Source organism: Pseudopipra pipra, chromosome 8, assembly GCF_036250125.1.
Source record: "Pseudopipra pipra isolate bDixPip1 chromosome 8, bDixPip1.hap1, whole genome shotgun sequence".
NCBI lineage: Eukaryota > Metazoa > Chordata > Aves > Passeriformes > Pipridae > Pseudopipra > Pseudopipra pipra.
In genome coordinates, this window is record NC_087556.1 from 20,553,314 (window position 1) to 20,572,014 (window position 18,701).

Below are 18,701 nucleotides of genomic sequence, written 5' to 3' on the forward strand. Positions count from 1 at the left end.
TCTTGTATATATATATATCTCTATATATATATGAAATCAGAGATGTCAGCACATGAATATATGAGCCACTTCTTTTGATGACTATTTTATAGTCTGCTGCTTGTCTGACTTCTGAGCAATGGGCACTTCCTTTCTAATGTCTCATTCTAGAAATTAAGCTCCATGCTAATATTGTGGGGGTTAATATAGCTACTTTTTATAAGACTGGCTTTTTTTATATTCATTTAATAATTTACTTTGCCAGGTGTTTGCCTCACTGATGAAGGACAACAAAGAAGGAGACAAGAACCACAGCCCAGCACCGAAAAACTAATCCTTGTAACTAATCCTTGAAGTCAATTGAAAATATGGAAAACCACTTGAAGACTAAAAGCTTTCACATCACTTCTATGTGGAAAAAACACTATAGAAAATGTGAAAATGAGATGGAAAAATGACATAGCTCTCCGTGGAGTAATGAACTGATGAAATCTTCACCCTTTTGCCAGTATTAGTTTTTGTCGTGGGAAGATTTGTTTTCACACAGAATACTAAAACCTATAAAACTGAGAATTGAGGAGTTCATATTTAATACTTTAAAAGAATCAGCTCAATGCAATAAACATTTGTAATAACTTCTGTTGGTACTTAAAAAAAAATTTTGAGGCATAACTTTTTTTACAAATACCGCAAAGGCACTTTTTTGGGGGGATGAGGGAAATTCTAAATCTTAAAGCCCCAAAACTGCTATCCAAACCAAATGTTTTGGTACAAACATTACCTCCAAAATTACCAAGTTGAAAGTATTAAGGACCAAATAAGGTGGTTTGGTATGTTTATGTGCAAGATGGTTAAAATTTGGGAAAGGGTATTGTCTTATTGTGGTTGTGTTTTGTTTTCTTTGTTTTTTTTTAAGTTGCAGCTTCATTCTTCAGTCTGGGCAAATGTACTTAACTCAGGAACTGTAGAAGTATTGTGCCCAAACCTAGAGTAAAAATAATATGAATTTTAAACAGTGGTAAGAACAGGGCTACTATTTTCACTGTACAGCTTTCAAAGTGAGTGGTGTTAAGCATTTGTTTTGGTGTATTGGTTGTGGAGTAAATGGAGTGGGTATTCTGTGAAAGGGTTTTGCCACCAGAAGTTTTATTTTGTCGAGCCATTTCCAACTAACAAATACTTGTATGTAATGGTGAACACTAGATAATGACAAAGCTATCTGTGGACTTGGTGTTATCAGAGAAGCACCCGCTTTTAACACTTGGGAATAATGCAGACACAGATTTTATTAGTGTGCAATATTGAAGTCCAAAAGGTTTAGTGATACTGAATTCTTTAATTCTGTAACATCTTTTAACTGGTCATATTGTATGTGTCACGGCAGTTACTTTCAAACATTTCCTGTTCTCAAAGATGCTGTACAACAACCTGTGGTTGTAGGGGACAGAAATTTAATATGGATAGCACTGCAGGTAAGGAACACTTGCACTCTCTTCATCCATTTTTGCTAATATTTAATGTAAATAAATTCCTTACATGTGGGTTTTTTAACTGGTCCCTCTGGAAATCAAGTCAAAATTATCATTATGTATTTTTAAGTGCAGGAGGCTTCCAGTTGTCTGCATAATCGGGGTAAAGATTTAGTGTGGTGTAACTTACATTGCTTTCTGGTTTAAAAACTACGTATATGCTACTCATAACATTACTATTTGAAATGTAAATGTCAGATTTTTCTTAACTTATGTATTCACTACTTTAATTGGATCCAATTTGTCTTATATTTTTGTGTTATCTTGTACAGTTTTCTTACTTTTCAACTATAAATCTGTATATAACTGTAAATAGAAGGATCAAGCCTTCCTTTAAGACCACTAGTACCAACTCCTGTGTAAATAAAACTTATAGCAGATGTGCTCTGTGCCTCTTTTCCGTTCTCCTGAAATGTGCTCCGAGAGCTGGTGGCCGCGGTGTTGGTGCCTCACCGAGGAGCCGAGGGTAAGCTGGGGCCCAGTTCGAGCCCCTCCGGCCCGACAAGGGCCTGTTTCGGTGCGCGGCAGCGCCTGCGGCGTTAATTAAAATGTTCATTAATTGGGGCGGGTGTGGTCCCCGGCCCTCAGCGCCCCGCCGGCCTCCGCCGCCAGGGGCCGCTGTGGCGGCGGCCGGGCCGGGCCGGGAGCGCTTCCGACGCCGGCAGCACGCGCGGGCCGCCGCCATGAAGCCGGTAGGGGCTGAGGGGGCACCGGCGCCGGGAGGGACGGGGAGCGGAGACTGGAGTTCCCGCGGGCTTCACGTGGGGCTGGGCGGGATAGGGAGCCGTGCCCAGGAGCAGCCGGTGCCGCCGCGGCCCCGGCAGAGCAATGCGGGGGTGCCTAGGGCAGGTATCGGCGGGGTCTCGGCAAAGCGCAGCCTCGTCCCGCGTTCCTCGGAGGTGATTTTGACGGACCCGAGGGATGGAAGGAGGTCGGAACGGCTGTTCGGGACAGGGGGGAGCGGGACAGCCCGCGGCGTGTCCCTGGGGCTGCGGGGGGCACCGGGAAGAGCCGAGCGGGGTCCGAGCTGCCCCCGGGCCGCGGCAGCGCCTGTGCCCGGCACAGGGACAGCGCCGGGGCACCCCAGTGAAGGCTTCGATGCCCGGCTTCTCTCCACAGCCCTTGCCTTCCCATGTCGTCAGTAGGTAATCCCAGTCCATTTCCACCCCGAGCACCCTTGGGATTGTTTTGGTGTTTTGGCATAGGCCGCCTGCGTTGTCCTGTGCCTCCGGATTCTCCCTGAGCCCTGTTTCCCACGACCACCGTGGCTCCCTGAGCTTTGGCACCTGCAACTTCTACATCTGCATCCTGCTGCTCCGAGCCTTGCAGGCAGCAAGGCAGCCTTGCCAGGTCCACGCAGCTGCTGGTCAGGGAGAGTTTTCAGGCCGGAGAAAGCCATAGCTCAGCATGGGGAAGTGTGCTGCAGGAGAACATTTACCCGAGGCTGTGGCCTTGTACTTTAAAGTACCCCAAAGTACTTACCGTCTGTTGGGGAACAACAGCATCCTGAAGAGAGAACAGAGTGCTTGGGAGCACACAAAGCACCCTAACAACCTGTTTACCATGCTTTGAGTGTCCATGTGTCTAAAGTGATAGACATAGGGTTTAATAAAAAGGTTGTTAAACAATGTTTCTGTAGAACATTCATCACGGGTGTCTCTTCTCAAAAACGTAACACGGTTGTGTAAATTTGAAGCTAACTGATGATACTGTTTGGAAGAAACATGTTATTCAGCCCTAATAGAGCGAGGAACTTAATGAGATCTTAAACAGTGAAATAAATTTCACAAAGGCTGTGAATGTGTCAGTGACTTGTCATTTTCTGTTTGTTTCCTAGAGAAGAAACAAAAAGCGAGTTCCAAGCTTTCGCAAGTTACTGAGAACTAGTCAAATAAAACTTGACAACAAATTAAAGAATAAACAGTATAAGCAGAAGAGTGCTGCTAAGAAGTATCGAAAAGAACAAAAGAAGCTAAGGGAGGCTGTCAGAGATGCTATTTCTAGAAAGCCTTTTCCGTTGGAAGAATGCAAGAAAAAGCAAGTTGGTAAGTGCTCAGAGTTATTTTAGTAAGCAAGAAGGTATAAGTGTTACTAAATATTCTGCTGCTTTATGTTGTGAAATTCAAGAAAACAACATTCTCTGTGTACAAATAATTGATGTTCTTGTTGAAAGAAAGGGAGAGTTGTGAAAAATATAAAATGTAGCTGTTAGGGCATCAAGATCTGACAGTTGGAGATGGTAGAAATGTGTTTGTGCTGATCATTATTGGATGTCAGAGGGGCAGTTTTCTGGGATAACACAAAAAACATGCATAAAGGTCAGTGAGCTCCAGGTTGAAGTAAGGTGTAAAATCTTTTCACAAGCCTAGGCAGGGTTAGATTTTCAAGTTTGAATATACATACCGGATTTTAATCTGTAAACATCATCTTCTAAAATAGCTGGAAAATACAAAGAAGAGGAAGAAGATGCTCTTCCACTGGACATGATGGATGAAGATGACTTAAAATTAATGGAAGATTTGGCCCAGAAAGCATCCTTTGTAACCAGAGATCTTTCTTCTAAGTGAGTGTTGTTGTGATGTCTACTTTTTGTACTAATTCAGCCTTGTGCAATTAATATGTAATGTAATACATCTATTGGGAGGTGCCTTTTAGCCTGGTGTTTCTTTGCAGTTCCAGTTTAGTGTTTCCTTAGTCTGTCAGTACATTCAGTATTAATGTATTGGCATCTATCAGTACATTCACCTGCTCTGCCTGACCTTCAGGATACTGTTTCTGCAGTGCTCCTGCCCGTGAGGTCCCTGGCTGTGAGATGAGAAGCGTTTCTCAAACTGAAAGAAATGCTTTAATCTGTAAACAGTCTTTTTTTCTGTATAGAGTATTCAGGACATTCCCTGGACTTTGGGCCTTTATACATTTTGCATTGCAAATTGCTGGGAAAAAAAAAAAGGGTTCTGGAATCCGTGTCTGTAAACTCATGCAACACCAAAACATTCATTTGACTGATTTGTCACCAGTTTTCTGGAGCAAGGTGTTGGGTAGAGTTCACAGTGAAGTATGGAGAAGGACAGTGCTCCTAGTATTAAAATTGTAAGTCTTTACAAATATCCTTCTACAGAAGTCTCTGATTACATGATTCTTTGAAAATCTTAACTTGCCTTTTTTGATGAATGTGAAAACGAGTGTATACCTAACTGCTCTAGGGTGGTTTTAATTTGTTAATGCTGATTAATATCAGTATCAGTTACTAATCATCTGTAGCAGTACTGATTAACATCAGTAATCAGTTACTAATTAATAATTTAGTATAGTTTTGAAGGAAAGTAGTAAATGGCTTTTCATTTCCAAAGTTGCAGTTGTGCTGTGCTCTACTGCAGGGTTTCTTGTAGCCACATAGCAAGTTCTTGATTTAAAAGAATTTTATTTTAAACCTTCCCCTCTCCCCAAGCTAACTGGATGTGACATAAGTTTAAAGTCTTGCAAAACTCAAAATTTATTGTGTGTTTTTATTTAATGACATTTTGCAAGATGTAGGTCTATGTGTTTTACATTCATTATGCCAAAACATTTTTAGAATGGTGGAAAAATGGAAGTAGTTGCTTTTTTACCTGTTTTACTAGGTTTTACCTCCTTTCATAGTGTTCCCTTAAACTGGAGAACTTCTCAATTTTCTTTACTCTGGTCGACTGTAATAGTTCTTAAAAACTTGTCAAATATTACATCACTTATAAATTACCTGTTCATATTAGCACAGACTAGATACTTATGTTCTTATATACTAAAGTGTAGTTTAGGAACATACCTGCAAAAGGTTTGCTGTTGTCCCTGGAGAGTGGGGTGTGACATAGGCTTTCCCAGTAAGCAGAGTAGAAAAGTGATAGGAGTAGTGGTGCAAGTAAACATGGAGTAGGGTAAATAAAAATGTTCACTGACCCTCTCAGTATCACATCCTTGTTTAGACTCACCTGGCAGGTCAAGGCACGGTAAGGGGGAGAGAGGCTGTGGGACATCTTAAGGAAGGCACTGGACTGTATGTCCTGTGAGAGGATCCTAGTCCTGCTTGTTTGCTGGTGAAGTCCTTCATGGCAGGACTGCTGGGGGTTAAGAGTTTAATCAGCCTGAGCCGTGTCAGGGCAGCCCCTCATGCTGTGGGGGAGCACAGAGAGGGAGGAAGGGCAAGTAAAACAGCACCTTGGCCTAGGTGAGGGGTGGACACTTAATCCAATTAGTTACCACTAGTGATACACTGTCATACATGGTTCTTGTCTAATTAGGTGGCTGATACATTTAGTTTGCCTTGTGTTTTTCAGTGAACCTGTTCATGTCAAAAAACGAAAACATGAAAGTGTGATTGAGAAATATGAGAAGGTGCCAAGACGAATGCAGACAGAGCCAGAAAAGGAACTCATCCATCTGCTCCCCATCAAAGACAAGAGTGGCATTATTCCTCAAGCTGTGGAAAAGCCAGGTAAGACACAGATTTCAGAACTGGTATAGTAGCCAAAAAGTATATAATTTATTCTTTTAAAGTTTCACGGTATTACGTGCTTGACACTAGACATTTTATTTTTGCAGTTCTCAGTGTTGCACATGATGAAGAAGAGGGTACAGAAGAAATGGAGGAAGGAGAGGGTAATAAAACATTATGTTTGCTTTGTGTTGGGTTTTTTTATGTTTTTTTTTTTTTTTTCTAAATCACTGCCATATCTGAAGAGTACTTTGCTGTTCCCTAAGGAAGTTTGTAGTTTAAGAGTATTTCGTTCAGATTTTTTGGATATGTTCATTACCATGTTGCCATGAAAGCATAACAGTTATTCAAAGCTTGCTTTCTTACCTGTTAGGTTCTCAGGACCTGAGGAATAGCTGGCTTCAGAATCTCTTTCTTTAAAATTATTTTTATTTTTTATCTGGAACTGATGTGTTCAGGAAGTTCCTTTTATCAGTTATGCTATCTTTGCTAGTAGGATGGATCATATTGGTCTTACATAAAGAATATATGCTGTGGTTCTGTTGATTACTCAGATAATTTTGAAACGCAGTTCAGGACATAGGCTTGTGTAGACTTTTGAGTGTCTATCTTTGTCTTTGAAATTTTTTGCTTAGAACATCAGAATAAATACCAGGAAATTGAGATTTTTAAATTGCTGTTGGTTATCCAGTTAGGAGTAATTTTCAAATAACAGTTGCAGTTCAAACTTTGCCACTTTTGGGTCATTATTGTCTAAATATAATCTGAAGTTGAGAAAGGACATAACAAAGTAATACTTAGAAAACACAAACAAAACAATTGTATTTTTAAAAGAAAAAGTGAATGTTGAATAATTTGCTGGAAATTGCAGAGCACTGTGGTTTCTTGGCACAGTTGGGGTAATATGTTGAGTTTCCATGTTCCCACTGTACTTCGGGAACACTGGACAGATTCAAAAACATTTAGTCCACTTCTTTTTGCAAGCAAAAGATTTTTGAAGTGGAGCAAAAATTAATCTCTGGGTTAATATAAGCACTAGCAAAGTCATTCTTAAAGCTTCTTTGACTGCGGAACTTCATGTGTTACTCCGGTGGGGTTAATTCCACACCCACTGAAATGGTGTTGAACTGTAGTTTGCAGCATGGGATTTGTTAAGCGACTTCCCCACTGACCCTCTTTTCTAACTCTCACACCTTGTGCCAGACTTTGTTGAGGAGCCCCTGCCTGTTCTGACTCCTGAGGAAATGGCTGCTCAAAGGCGACAAAAGCTGCAGGAGAGGAAGATGCACATCGCTGCCTTAGCATCTGCCATTCTGTCTGAGCCAGACAACAATGTACGTAGCATTTACTTAACAGGCATGTACGTGTACCTCTGTTGTGTGGTCAGTCAAGAAATAAAGATCTGAAGTGACCAAACAGTAGCAAAGGCACAAGAATACATGGGTAGAACAAGGAAAAGGTCAGTGTTGTATCGCTTCTCAGGGGCTGTCAGACTGTGAAACTGCGTAGGTTGGTAGTTGGTGTAAAGGATTTGAATCAGGTGAAGGTCCAGGTGACTGTGTTTGCTCTGTTCAGGAGTAATTTGTCCCTCTGAGTACTTGTGGTTTTAGGAATAATACTGTCTGGGGTATTTTCTGTCCAAACTACCTTGTTCCTTAAGTGTGACCCTTATGTAAGCTCTGATTTCAGGGTTGTATCTGATAGTTCTCAGTGCTTCAGGATATACTAATGATTTTTTATAATTCTGTGCAAGTTTATAATAGCAGGACAGTTTTTGATTATTCCTGAGATTAAAATTTTTTTGGGACATGTGGCATTTCTTGGCTCTTTATGGAATGCTAAGTAGAGTGAGTAACTGCTGAGTTAAAGTACATTGTGCTTGTCCCTTGGTTTGTAGCTGATCTTCAGCTGATTTTGTCTGCCTGTTTTCTTTAAGCAGATTAAAAAGTTGAAGGAGCTGCGTGCCATGCTGATGGAACAGGATCCTAATGTGGCCGTGATTGTTCGGAAGCTGGTCATGGTTTCCTTGATGGAGATATTCAAAGATATTGTGCCTTCTTACAAAATTCGGCCTCTGACCGAAGCAGAAAAGGCTACCAAGGTAAAACAAAATAACATCTAGTTGATAATTTTACTTCAGCCTCTGTAAATGAAATGGGCCTAGTTGGAAAAGGCCCTCTGAGCACAACTGTAGAAAAATACAGGAATATTTTAGTTTTAATACATTTCTAGGAAGTTCTGTCTAGAAGAAAAAACTACTTAGATATCTGATATTTGTTTTAAACCTTTTTTTTCACCATTGGCTAATTTCAATATTTAGCTTTCCAAATAAAATTTCGTTTCTCTTATGTTTACAGGTTAAAAAAGAAACTCAGAAACTGAGAGAATTTGAGGAAGGCCTTGTGAGCCAGTATAAATTTTACTTAGAAAATCTGGAACAAACAATTAAAGGTATAGTCAACACTTCCCAATTTTTGTAGTAAAGGCAAAATTGTTTGCAGCATCAGTTTCCCTCTGATTGAGTGCTACCTGCTGTCTTTGAGATAGTACTTGCATGAAGTATGTAGGAGAATGCCTGCAATCACTAAAAATTTAAATATTTATAAGCTTCCCATCATTCTGAACAGTAATCACTAAACAAATTAATAATGTTTTGTGCAGATTGGAAGCAAAGGAAGTTGAAGAAAAGCAATGTCATCTCATTAAAGGCATATAAAGGTCTGGCAGAGGTAGCAGTGAAGTGTCTGTGTGAGCTGCTTGTGGCCCTACCCCACTTCAACTTCCACAACAACATTATTGTTCTCATTGTTCCGCTCATGAACGATCCATCAAAAATGGTAAGTGATTTTTCTGATTAGAGAAATAGTTCTTGTTTTGCTTGAAAAATAATCTATTTCTGAGCTTTATTCCACAACATCCAGATCTTGTGGCCATTTCTTTTCACTATTTTAAAGGCTGTGTCCACTTTCTAATTAGTAAATACCACGAGTATCATCTGCTACTAGCTGTTGTTGTGGACTTGGCTTTGCAGAACAATCTGTGTGATTTGCTTTTTCAGATTTCTGAACTGTGCTTTGAGGCAGTTAAGAAGCTCTTTAAACAAGACAAGTTGGGCTATGCTTCACTTGGTGTGGTTAAGGTCATTTCTGGCCTTGTGAGGGGCAGAAATTACGATGTCAGACCTGAGGTAAGAGACCTTCTGTTGTACCTCACAATATTCTTCTGGCAAAGGTTGAAAAAAAATCTGAACGTCAAAGTCAGCGTGGCTGCTGGCTACAGACAAGCACAACGTCCCCACTCTGTCAGACCACAGACAGTTTAGGATTAGGCTGAGCTAGAGGGTTAGAAAGAGAGGTATGGGGCAAGGGAAGGAGACTGGGAGTTCATCCTGACAGAGGTGTGGGTTAAGTCAGACAGGGAGACTTGAAGTGAGAGGCAAGTGGAGGAATGGATAGAAGTGGACAGTGCTGGGGAAGGAACTGGGAGCAGAGGTTAGAGGTACAGGTATGAAGGAACAGGAGGAGAGTAAACAGAAGAACCTTTCACTAGCATAGCCCACTAGATGGAATGGAATTCGGGATTTTTTACCCTCTGTTCCTATAGTGGATCACCTTTCATTGTATTTAATTTGTTTTTACCATAGGTGTTAAAAGTATTTCTTCACTTAAGAATTAAGGAAGTAGAGTTACAAAAAGATTCCGAAGACATTGCACCAAAGAAAAAGTTCATGACTTACAAAGAGAAAAGAAAGAATCTTTCCAGAATGCAAAGAAAGGTATGACATGTGCTTTCTCATGCTCTACTTGTGCAACTTTATGTAGCAATTTGTTCCAGCAATGATTGCACATCTGTTCTTGCCATTGCTAACTCTTAGCATCAGTGATTAGTGTTTGCATTGTACTTGAACATTTATGAGCTTCTACGGGGAATTTAATTATCTTCCTATCTTTTTTCCTCTTTCCTGTACTGATAATGCTTTTGATTGGTTGTTTCTGATAGCAATATCTAAGCTGGTTACCCAGTAACTTCACGGGGTGACTTATGTAACTCACCAAGCATGGAAGATTTGTTCTCTGGGTATCTTTGCAACCTAGATATCCAGACTGGTTGGAAACATTTAATCTGTTGTTTTAAAATCAACTGTGTATTTTCAGTGGAAGAAAGCGGAAGAGAAACTAGAACGAGAACTCCTGGAAGCAGAAGCATCAGAAAGTAAAGAAAAAAAATTGAAGTTGGTAAGTAATTTAGAGATTATTTCCCTATTTTTGCAAAGCGGCTGCTCCTAACCGGTTGGTAATCAAGTGTCTTCCCTCCATTCCAGCATTCTATATCTCTAGAGAATGTTGTCAGATAACAAACATTTTGCCTGTACCAGAGGTCTAGGTTTTAGTTAACCAAGGTCTCTCAGTTTGCCCAGGAAGGCCAGCTTAGTCATTCCTATTCCCTTCTGCACTGTGCCCAAAGAGATATTGAATCCATTGACATATGTCTTGCAGGTGCCCTATTCCGTAGGACACTGTGTAATGGGTGTTATCAGCCTCTCAGAGTGACCTTCAGGGAAAGGAGGAGTTTGGCTGGTGTGGGCTGTTTAGCCAGGAGGGCGTGAGGGAACAAAGTCAAAGCAGGAGAGCAGGACTTGAGCTTTTCTGCATGAGAAGAGTGGAAATGGCAGAGCCAGGACTGGTTTGGAAGGCTTCAGTGCAGGCTTGGACAGAGAGAAGCATTTTCAATTGAGTTTAAGTGAAGTACAAATGTCTGTTTTCCATGATTAAGTATTTAGTTTTGTTTTCTTTCCTTCAGCACACAGAAACCTTGAATATTGTATTCGTAACTTACTTTAGAATCTTGAAGAAAGCTCAGAAGTCTCCACTTTTGCCAGCTGTGCTAGAAGGTCTTGCAAAGTAAGAACTGACTCTGCCTTCTTTTGTGTGTGTTGGAAAAGACATAAAGCACTAAAAGAATTTTTGACTTTGAAAGGAATTTATAAAAGCGGTGAGAGAAGATGGGTCCCTGACAAATTAGTTGTAATTACTTTATTTCTCTGCTGAAGTTCTCAGCTATTTCCAAAACCATTTCAATGTGATGTGAAATTTCCCATGATGGAATCAATGTGGTTCAAACCCAGCAGGGTGTGATGTGATTCCATTATTTTGCCTGATTACTTCCTGAAGGACATGAGCATGTCTCTAGAGCTATTGGGAAGCCATGATTAGCAGCTGGGGGCTGAATCATTCCTTCACGAGAAGACAGTAAATGTTCAGCATTTGATTTAGCTGCTTTTAAGGTGTGGATTTTGGCAATTTAAAATACTTTGAACTGAATTCACAGATAATATCTTTAGCTAAAAATAAAAATCTCTTTGATTCAAGGTTTGCTCATCTCATAAATGTGGAATTTTTTGATGACCTGTTGATTGTCCTTCATTCTCTTATTGCATCTGGGGTAAGTTGAGTTTACTTTTATTAGAGTTTTCTTAAAATTACTTTCTTTTGGGTACTTAATCAGTTTTGTATTCTTAGGATTTAAGCTATCGTGAGAGTCTTCATTGCATTCTCAGTGCTTTTCATATACTCTCTGGTCAAGGTAAGAGATTTTTAAAAACAACCTTTTGTTTAATGTTGTCTGATAAATCAATGGAGTAAATGTGTTTGTTTGGGATTATGTTAATAGGTGATGTTCTTAACATTGATCCGATGAAATTTTACACACATCTTTACAAGACACTGTTCAGCCTACATGCAGGTAATGCCAGATTCTTGTTTTCAATGTTTACCTAGATAATGTTTATTCTGCCTCTTTGGTGTCACAGCCTTAATGTAGTGTTAATAAACTACAGTTTATTAAGATGTCTGAGTTCTGAAAAAATTACTGTCTGGTTTAACCTACTTTTTTTCTTAAGTTGCACATTGCATTACTGCAATACAAGTACTTGAAGTATTATTGCAATACATGGTAACAGGTTCTAATCATGTAATTTCATTAGGGAGTGCTGAGTATGTAGTCTTGAATAAGCCTTTATCCTGTCCTCAATTTAAATATTTTTACTTCCTTATAATTGTTTCTTACAGTGGCAATTTAGAAATTCTGGAGTTTTTCTCTAATTCTTTCTCTAACAGGGAAGGAATCTTTACTTTTTCCAATATTAAATTTAAATTATTTTAAAAATTAATTCTGTCTTCTAAAATTTTCTGGTGTATGTTTCTGATTTTTATATTTCTGGCATTTTATTTTTCAAATCTAAATTTCCCAGTAATTCTGAGAAGTTGAATAGTTTAAGAAAATGTATTTGTAAAATTTGAAACTAACATAATTTTAATTAACTTCATTAATGCGTATTCACTAACAGAGAAATATTAAGAAAAAATATTCTGCAATTCTGGATGGGTAAAAGACTAAATCTTTGCACTGTTTAATAATTTACAGATGATACAGTGGATTGTCATGGTTTGACATGGATGCACTTAGAATTAAAACAGTAGTTGTGTCTAATGTTTAGGCATTTTTGACAGAACAAGTATTTTCTTAGAAAGGAGTGCAGAAACAATGATACATTTTTTCTATTCAAAGCTGGAGTACTTTTACCAAAAAAGGGTGTATGCTTATGTCTATATCCCATGAGAGCTGTGTTTGAACCTCTTGGCTTTTGTGCTGTTTCCAGTGTCCAGTCCATAGCAGAGTATTCAGCTGTATGTTCCACGAAATGGTTATTTACTCTTTTTCTGAAATTCTGCATTTGAGGTGGTACCAATGAGGATATAGGGATTGTGCTCCAGTGCCTGGATGTCATGTTTGCCAAGCGGAGAAAGCAAGTTTCCCAGCAACGAGCTCTTGCTTTCCTAAAGCGACTTTCCACGCTTGCTCTTCATGTACTTCCAAATTCCAGTGTTGGGATATTGGCAACAAACAGGATATTCATGCAAGTAAGTTTTACTTGTTGAAATTTTTAACTTGATGACTAAAGGTTATTGAATTTTTTGACAAATCGATTTTATGCAAAATATTTTAAAGCATCTTGAGCAAGAATGATGAAAACAGGGTATCCTTAAATGCTGCTGAAACTGAATAACATGGAATGAATCCTGAAACTGACTTAGCCATGTTATAATTGGATGTGTAATAAAAGCAACTCAGTTGTTTTTTTGTGTGTTGTAGATGTTCCCAAAGATGGACCTCTTACTAGATAACGAGTCTCAAGGCAGTGGAGTTTATCTTCCAGAACTAGATGAACCAGAGCATTGCAATGCTCAGAACACAGCTCTGTGGGAGCTGCATTTACTTCAGGTTAGTAACTGAGTGAATTGGGAAGTAAAAGTCAGCAGTAAATAGCTGCTAAATGTTTATATGCTTTATACAAATAGAGAACAGAGGTCTCCAGGCTTATTAGTCAAATCTGGCCCACATGAGCCTATTCCATACAAAGAGGAAGAGCAACACAGTGATATGGAAGGAATGGGCTCATGATAACACTGGATCTTACTGCAGGTTGTTTAATAAGATTCCTTTGGAGGCTTTTTTAGTTTGTCAAGTTCCCTTTAAATCCAGCCCTTGTCCAGGGAGGAACAGACACCTTGATCTGTCGTTCCAGTCAGAGTTTGGGGTTTGGGGAGGGCTTCCTTGGCTCTTTCTTCCTGTTTTCTGGGAGTAGGAGTTAGAATAACTGCGGAGAGTCATGTTCACAGCATGACATACAGTGAATAAATGTATGACTGGGTGTTCTCATTCACTTAACCCTACAAACTGAGTGATTTTGAGGTGCTTTTTCTATTTAAAACAACAACAGAACGTTCCATCTTATAGAAATGGAAATAAATGTGAGAATCTGTAGATACATAAATTATTATCCCTCATCCTTCAGTCAACTGCCTTCTTTCTTCCTTTCTTTCAGAGACATTATCATCCAACAGTGCAGAAATTTGCAGCACACCTTATTGCTGGAGCTCCAACTGAAGGCTCAGGAGCTCTTTCACTTGATTTCAGCCAAAGGTGAGTTATCAAAGAGATTGGTTTTTTTAAAATAGTGCTTTGAAAGGAAGCTGTTGCTTATGCTTTATTAAAGGAATTCCTAAAAATAACTCTCCATAATATTAGAAGATTCTGATCTTCAAACTCTCTTTGTTCTTCTGCCAGTACAGAATGTTGGCTGCCCTTTTTTTTTTTCTTTTGATACTTGCTGCCAGGCTGTGACAAGGGTAAAAATCTCAAAGTGCAGTGTGTTTTCTTACCATGGGAGCAAAATTTCTGCATTTCCTCAGCAGAATATGGATCAGGATCACTGAATTGTGGTTGTGCAGCGTAAACTGGAAACCAAGTTGCAGCATAAGGTCCATAGTATGTTAAAACTCGAGAGCAGCCATGCTGGTTCACACTGAGGGTCTAATTTAGCATCCTGTCTTTGGCAGTGGCTGGAAGCAGGTGCCTCGTGGAAAGTAAAAACGGGGCATACATATAAGGCATGCTCTGAGGTTAGCTCAGTTGGTTAGAGCATGGTGCTAATAACACCAGGGTTGTGGGTTCAATCCCTCTATGGGCCATTCACTTAAGAGTTGGACTCGATGATCCTTGTGGTCCCTTCCAGCTCGGAATAGTCTGTGATTCTGTGACATGCTCTGAGCAGTGTCTTGGCCTCTGACTGGTCTCAGAAACTGGTGAACCTAATACCAGTTTCTGTTAGTACTTCGTTCTTCATAGCATTCTTTTTAAAACTGTTCAGTGTCCCTTGAACCAAAGCACACATTTTGCGAATGCAGCATTGTTTGATAAGGGTCCCGTGAGTCCACAGCTCCTTAGGTTAAGACCTGCTGTCTTTTGTTTTGAACCTGGTGCCAGTATGCTTCATTTAAAAGCCCTTGGTTCTTGCTCTGGGAGATTGAACAATCTGCTCTACACTCTTTCCATGCCTCACAGAACTTGGTAGGCCCTCTATCATATCATCCCTCCACCTACTGTCTCTTCTGGCTCAAGGGATCTAGCTCAGACAGGAGCTGTTCCATACTTTTCCTCATCTTTGTTGCATATTCCTGAACTTTTACCAACTTAAGCATTTCAAGATGAGGAAATTGGAGACTCAGTTGCAATATTTGAGATGTGGATGATCTGTGGGTTTATACACTGATGTAACTAATTTCTATTGTGTTCTCTGTTTTCAACTCCAAACCAGCATTAAGGTCACAACCCTATAAAAGTATCTGTCAGAACAACAAGATTTTTTTCCTTAAGTGATAGTGGTCAGCTCAGAGCTTGTTGTGTTTATGTAAAGCTGATTTCTTTTTCCAACGCTAAATTTCATTTGACATTTTACTGATATCTCATATGGACTATCTGAAGTTCTTCACATGGAGCTCATTTTTACTACCACAAATAACTTGGTAATCTCCAGCTCATCTTTGAGCATGTTAGAAAGCACAGATCCTGGAACAGACCTTGTGGAAATCCACAGTTTTTCCTGCCATTGCAAAAACTGGCCACAAACTGTCCTCAGTTTCCTGTCTTTTAACCAATTCTTTTCTCATATGATGGTCTTCCCTGTTCTCCCATGGATGCTTAGTTTTCGTAAAACTCTTCGGTAAGGAACTCTTGGAAATTCTAGCAGATTGTGTCAGCTAGATAATCTTTATCCACCTTTTACTTTCCTTTATTAAATATGTACAGATTAAGCAGTGAGTGCTTGGAGCTCTGGCAAGCCAACAGAACAGTTTTCTTGTCTCCCACAATTGAGTATTTTAGACACATTTTACTTGACTTGCATTGTTTGCCAGCTGTTGGCTTCTGATCTTTTGCAGGTGATGCTCATTACTCTGAGTTCTCTTAAAGTGTGATGGAGGATGAGAAGTGTGATGGTGTGTGTGAGAAGCTGCCCTTAAATTATTGATATATCAGTTGAAGATGTATCTATCTAATGCCATTTTTCTTTCACTGTGGATTTTGCTGTAGGTCTGCTACAGAACTTTTTGAGGCATACTGCATGAAAGGAATGACCTTTAATCCTCCTGTTGCATCAGTAACACCCAGAAGAAAGGTACCATCTTGTCTCTGAGTCCTTTTTTAACCACATGATGTACCAAAATAACCTGTCTGCTGGCTCACTGTGCAGTGCCCAGGCATTGGCACGCTCAGTTTGGCTTTCTGGTTTCTATACTTTGCATGTCAAGTATTTCTTTTAACTGGTGTAAGATAGGACTGACTATAAAGAAGGAGAAGTAGCTGTATAAATAGTTCCACCTCCCACAGCTTCAGTTCATGTAGCAAGATGAATATGGTAGCTGTTATTTTGCACTTTGCAGTGGTTCAGTGCAGATTTCTTGGCCCTTTTCTGTAATGATGAACTAATGTTTGTTCAAAAAGCAGTAAAAAAAACCCAGCTCTTTCCCCAGTGTGGGTAGTTGGCAGGACAGCTGGATTTCCAGAGCCTTTGATTCAGTATGTAGAGGGATACTGATCCCTATTAGCCTCACTGTAGCTTTAAAGTGTAAATTTGAGGGGAACAAAGAGTAAATGTATAAAGATGAGAAACAGGGGAACAGTTTTTGTCCTCAGCACTGTTCCAGAGGCCAGCCTCCTTTAAATGTCCAGTGAGGGGTGTCCTTTAAAAAGTGATAATTTTATTTCTTCCTATGAAAACATTTAACCTTGTCAGTGCTCCACTTTGTAACTCAGTAATGTCAGTTGAAGCCTTGAGAGCACAATTTTTTTTCCATTTTAGAGAAGCAACTCTTGAAAATGTGTTTGTACTTACTTATTCCATCATTTTACAATGACTTCTTGACATGTCTGTCCTGCTAGGGAGTTATATTAGCACCTCAGACAGAGCAAGGCTGGGAGCAGCAGATAGGTGAGAGATTTGAGTTGTAGTGCTTGAATAAGGAAAAGCACAAGCTTTTTAAGGTAGCAGAAACAAAGGAAGAGAGAAAACAAACTGTCCATAGGTGGTTATAATGGACATAACTGGGAAAACTACCCTGGGGCTTTGCCTGCTCTCTGGTTTTTGGGCTCATTTAACAAACTTTGGCAGTATCTAAGTTTTAGCCTCTCTGTCCTGCATATTCTCTGTGTGCCATGCTGCCTTTGTCAGCACCTCCCTGGTGTTGATAGAAGCTCCAGTTGGAGCCCCTTGCACTACTAAAGAGAGGATCTCATTTGTCCTTGAGTGCACAATGTACTTGACTGTGTGAGTGCTTAGACTTTAACGGGGGAGCTTAAATCATGTGTGTGATCATAATTCCTCATCTGAGCACCAGGAAAGAGTGGAAAGCTCCAGCTCTGGCTGGAGGCAGAAGGGTCAGGGCATTCCTTTCTGACTCACAGCCTCTACTGTGAGCATCATTGCTCTCACTGGCCTTTTAATCAGAGATGCTTGATTTATACATGTAAGTGCTTGATTTTTGTTTCTGAGGTGTGTTGAACAGGAAGCAGCGTGTAAGCACCTCCAGAACTGGAAGCTGTGGCTGTGTGTAGTAGGTAATATTCCAAAGTCCAGTTTACCACAAAATAAAAAAACCCTGAGCTTATGAAGGGCTGACACATCATTTGCAAGCGAAGGGGAACTTACAGGCAGGGCAGGCAGGCATGAACTGCCAATTCCATAGGTCTAGAGTCTGGATGACTGGGGACATGGGAGAGTAACAGGACTGCTAATTTAAGGTATGCATGGAAAACACATACTGGCCTCGTTTAGTAATGCAACTAATATTTTGTAATTTTCAGGATACCTTCTCACAAATGGATTCATTTGTAGATGAAGAGCTAAACAAGCAGCTTCAACAACACATCAGTGAGACTGTTGTTCACAAATCCTTGGATTTTGCTAAACACTTGAAGGAAACATCTTTGTCATAAATGTACCTATTACTCAACTTCAATTGGCTTCTTAATTATGGAGAAAGATTGGCTGAAACTAATTTCCACTCATCATTAAAGGAATACAAGTAGGCTTTTTTTTGAATATAGAAACACACAAAAATGTGACAGCAGTTTTCCACAGAGAGTTACAAACCTGTCCGCTTAACTACGGAGCCCGTGTTTGCAGGGCTGGGGAACCACAGTGAACAGTCACATCAGTAATTTAAAAAGATACAAAACAAGGCTATTTAAAAATTGTTTGCAACCATGCATGATTGTATTTTTGTTTATATATTTTCTAATTTTTATAACAGAATATAGGCATATGTATTTCCAAGAACTCACTGGTTCTGTTGATAAATTAATAAATATTTTGAAAATGTTAACAATATTGGCTTGTCTAAATTACTTACATATTACAAATCTCTATTTTTTCTGTTGCATTTTTTCTGTTTTTCTTCTGATGTCTTCTAACCATTTATCTCATCTTGAAATGATTTTGCATTTTGTGGAGGTTTTCCCTCTGGTGAATCTTGTTTTGGCAAATTGAGAATATTGGATTTCAGTTCTAAACTGGCATCATGACTGAATGCTCTACTGCAGTGTCTTCAATAAACCATTGCTGTCAAGAATGATGGACAAATACAAGGTAAGAATGTAAATATTTATCTTTTTATCTTGGAAGTAATTTTCTCCTGGTTCCCCAAATGTAAGTTATTGCCTAGTTGTTTTAGAATCCATTTTCAGCTGCATGTTGGCTTTGCAAACAGTAAGTGAAATATATGAATTAATTAAAAGATGATATTTTCTTTATTTGAATTCCATTCTACAGGGGAGTGTGGTGGGCTGTCCCTGGCTGACAGCTCAGCTAATGTATTTTTGTAGTGTTT

The 18,701-nt window shown here is 39.5% G+C and overlaps 2 protein-coding genes across 5 annotated transcripts in view; both read left to right on the forward strand.

Moving 5' to 3' along the window:
- TBC1D12 (TBC1 domain family member 12) overlaps positions 1 to 1,888 on the forward strand; it is a 43,984-nt gene extending 42,096 nt beyond the window's left edge. For both annotated transcript variants that reach the window (XM_064662894.1, XM_064662895.1), the window contains one exon: positions 245 to 1,888. In XM_064662894.1, coding sequence (XP_064518964.1) covers positions 245 to 313 — 69 coding nt within the window. In that variant the 3' untranslated portion in view covers positions 314 to 1,888. The remainder of the gene's footprint in view (positions 1 to 244) is intronic.
- NOC3L (NOC3 like DNA replication regulator) lies at positions 1,861 to 18,200 on the forward strand. 3 transcript variants are annotated; one of them, XM_064662891.1, is made up of 21 exons: positions 1,861 to 1,974; positions 3,346 to 3,553; positions 3,948 to 4,071; positions 5,819 to 5,976; positions 6,084 to 6,140; positions 7,180 to 7,310; positions 7,916 to 8,077; positions 8,334 to 8,427; positions 8,638 to 8,813; positions 9,035 to 9,163; positions 9,620 to 9,751; positions 10,131 to 10,211; positions 10,777 to 10,877; positions 11,346 to 11,418; positions 11,496 to 11,559; positions 11,647 to 11,718; positions 12,715 to 12,896; positions 13,129 to 13,257; positions 13,862 to 13,959; positions 15,907 to 15,991; positions 17,677 to 18,200. In XM_064662891.1, exons 1-21 carry the CDS (start codon positions 1,888 to 1,890, stop codon positions 17,806 to 17,808), a joined length of 2,475 nt encoding a protein of 824 aa, XP_064518961.1. In that variant the 5' UTR covers positions 1,861 to 1,887; the 3' UTR covers positions 17,809 to 18,200. The 3 variants fall into 3 exon arrangements, with proteins under 3 accessions (XP_064518961.1, XP_064518963.1, XP_064518962.1); XM_064662893.1 differs by lacking the exon at positions 1,861 to 1,974 and adding an exon at positions 2,143 to 2,200; XM_064662892.1 differs by lacking the exon at positions 1,861 to 1,974 and adding an exon at positions 2,264 to 2,357.
- The last annotated feature ends 501 nt before the right edge of the window (positions 18,201 to 18,701 follow it).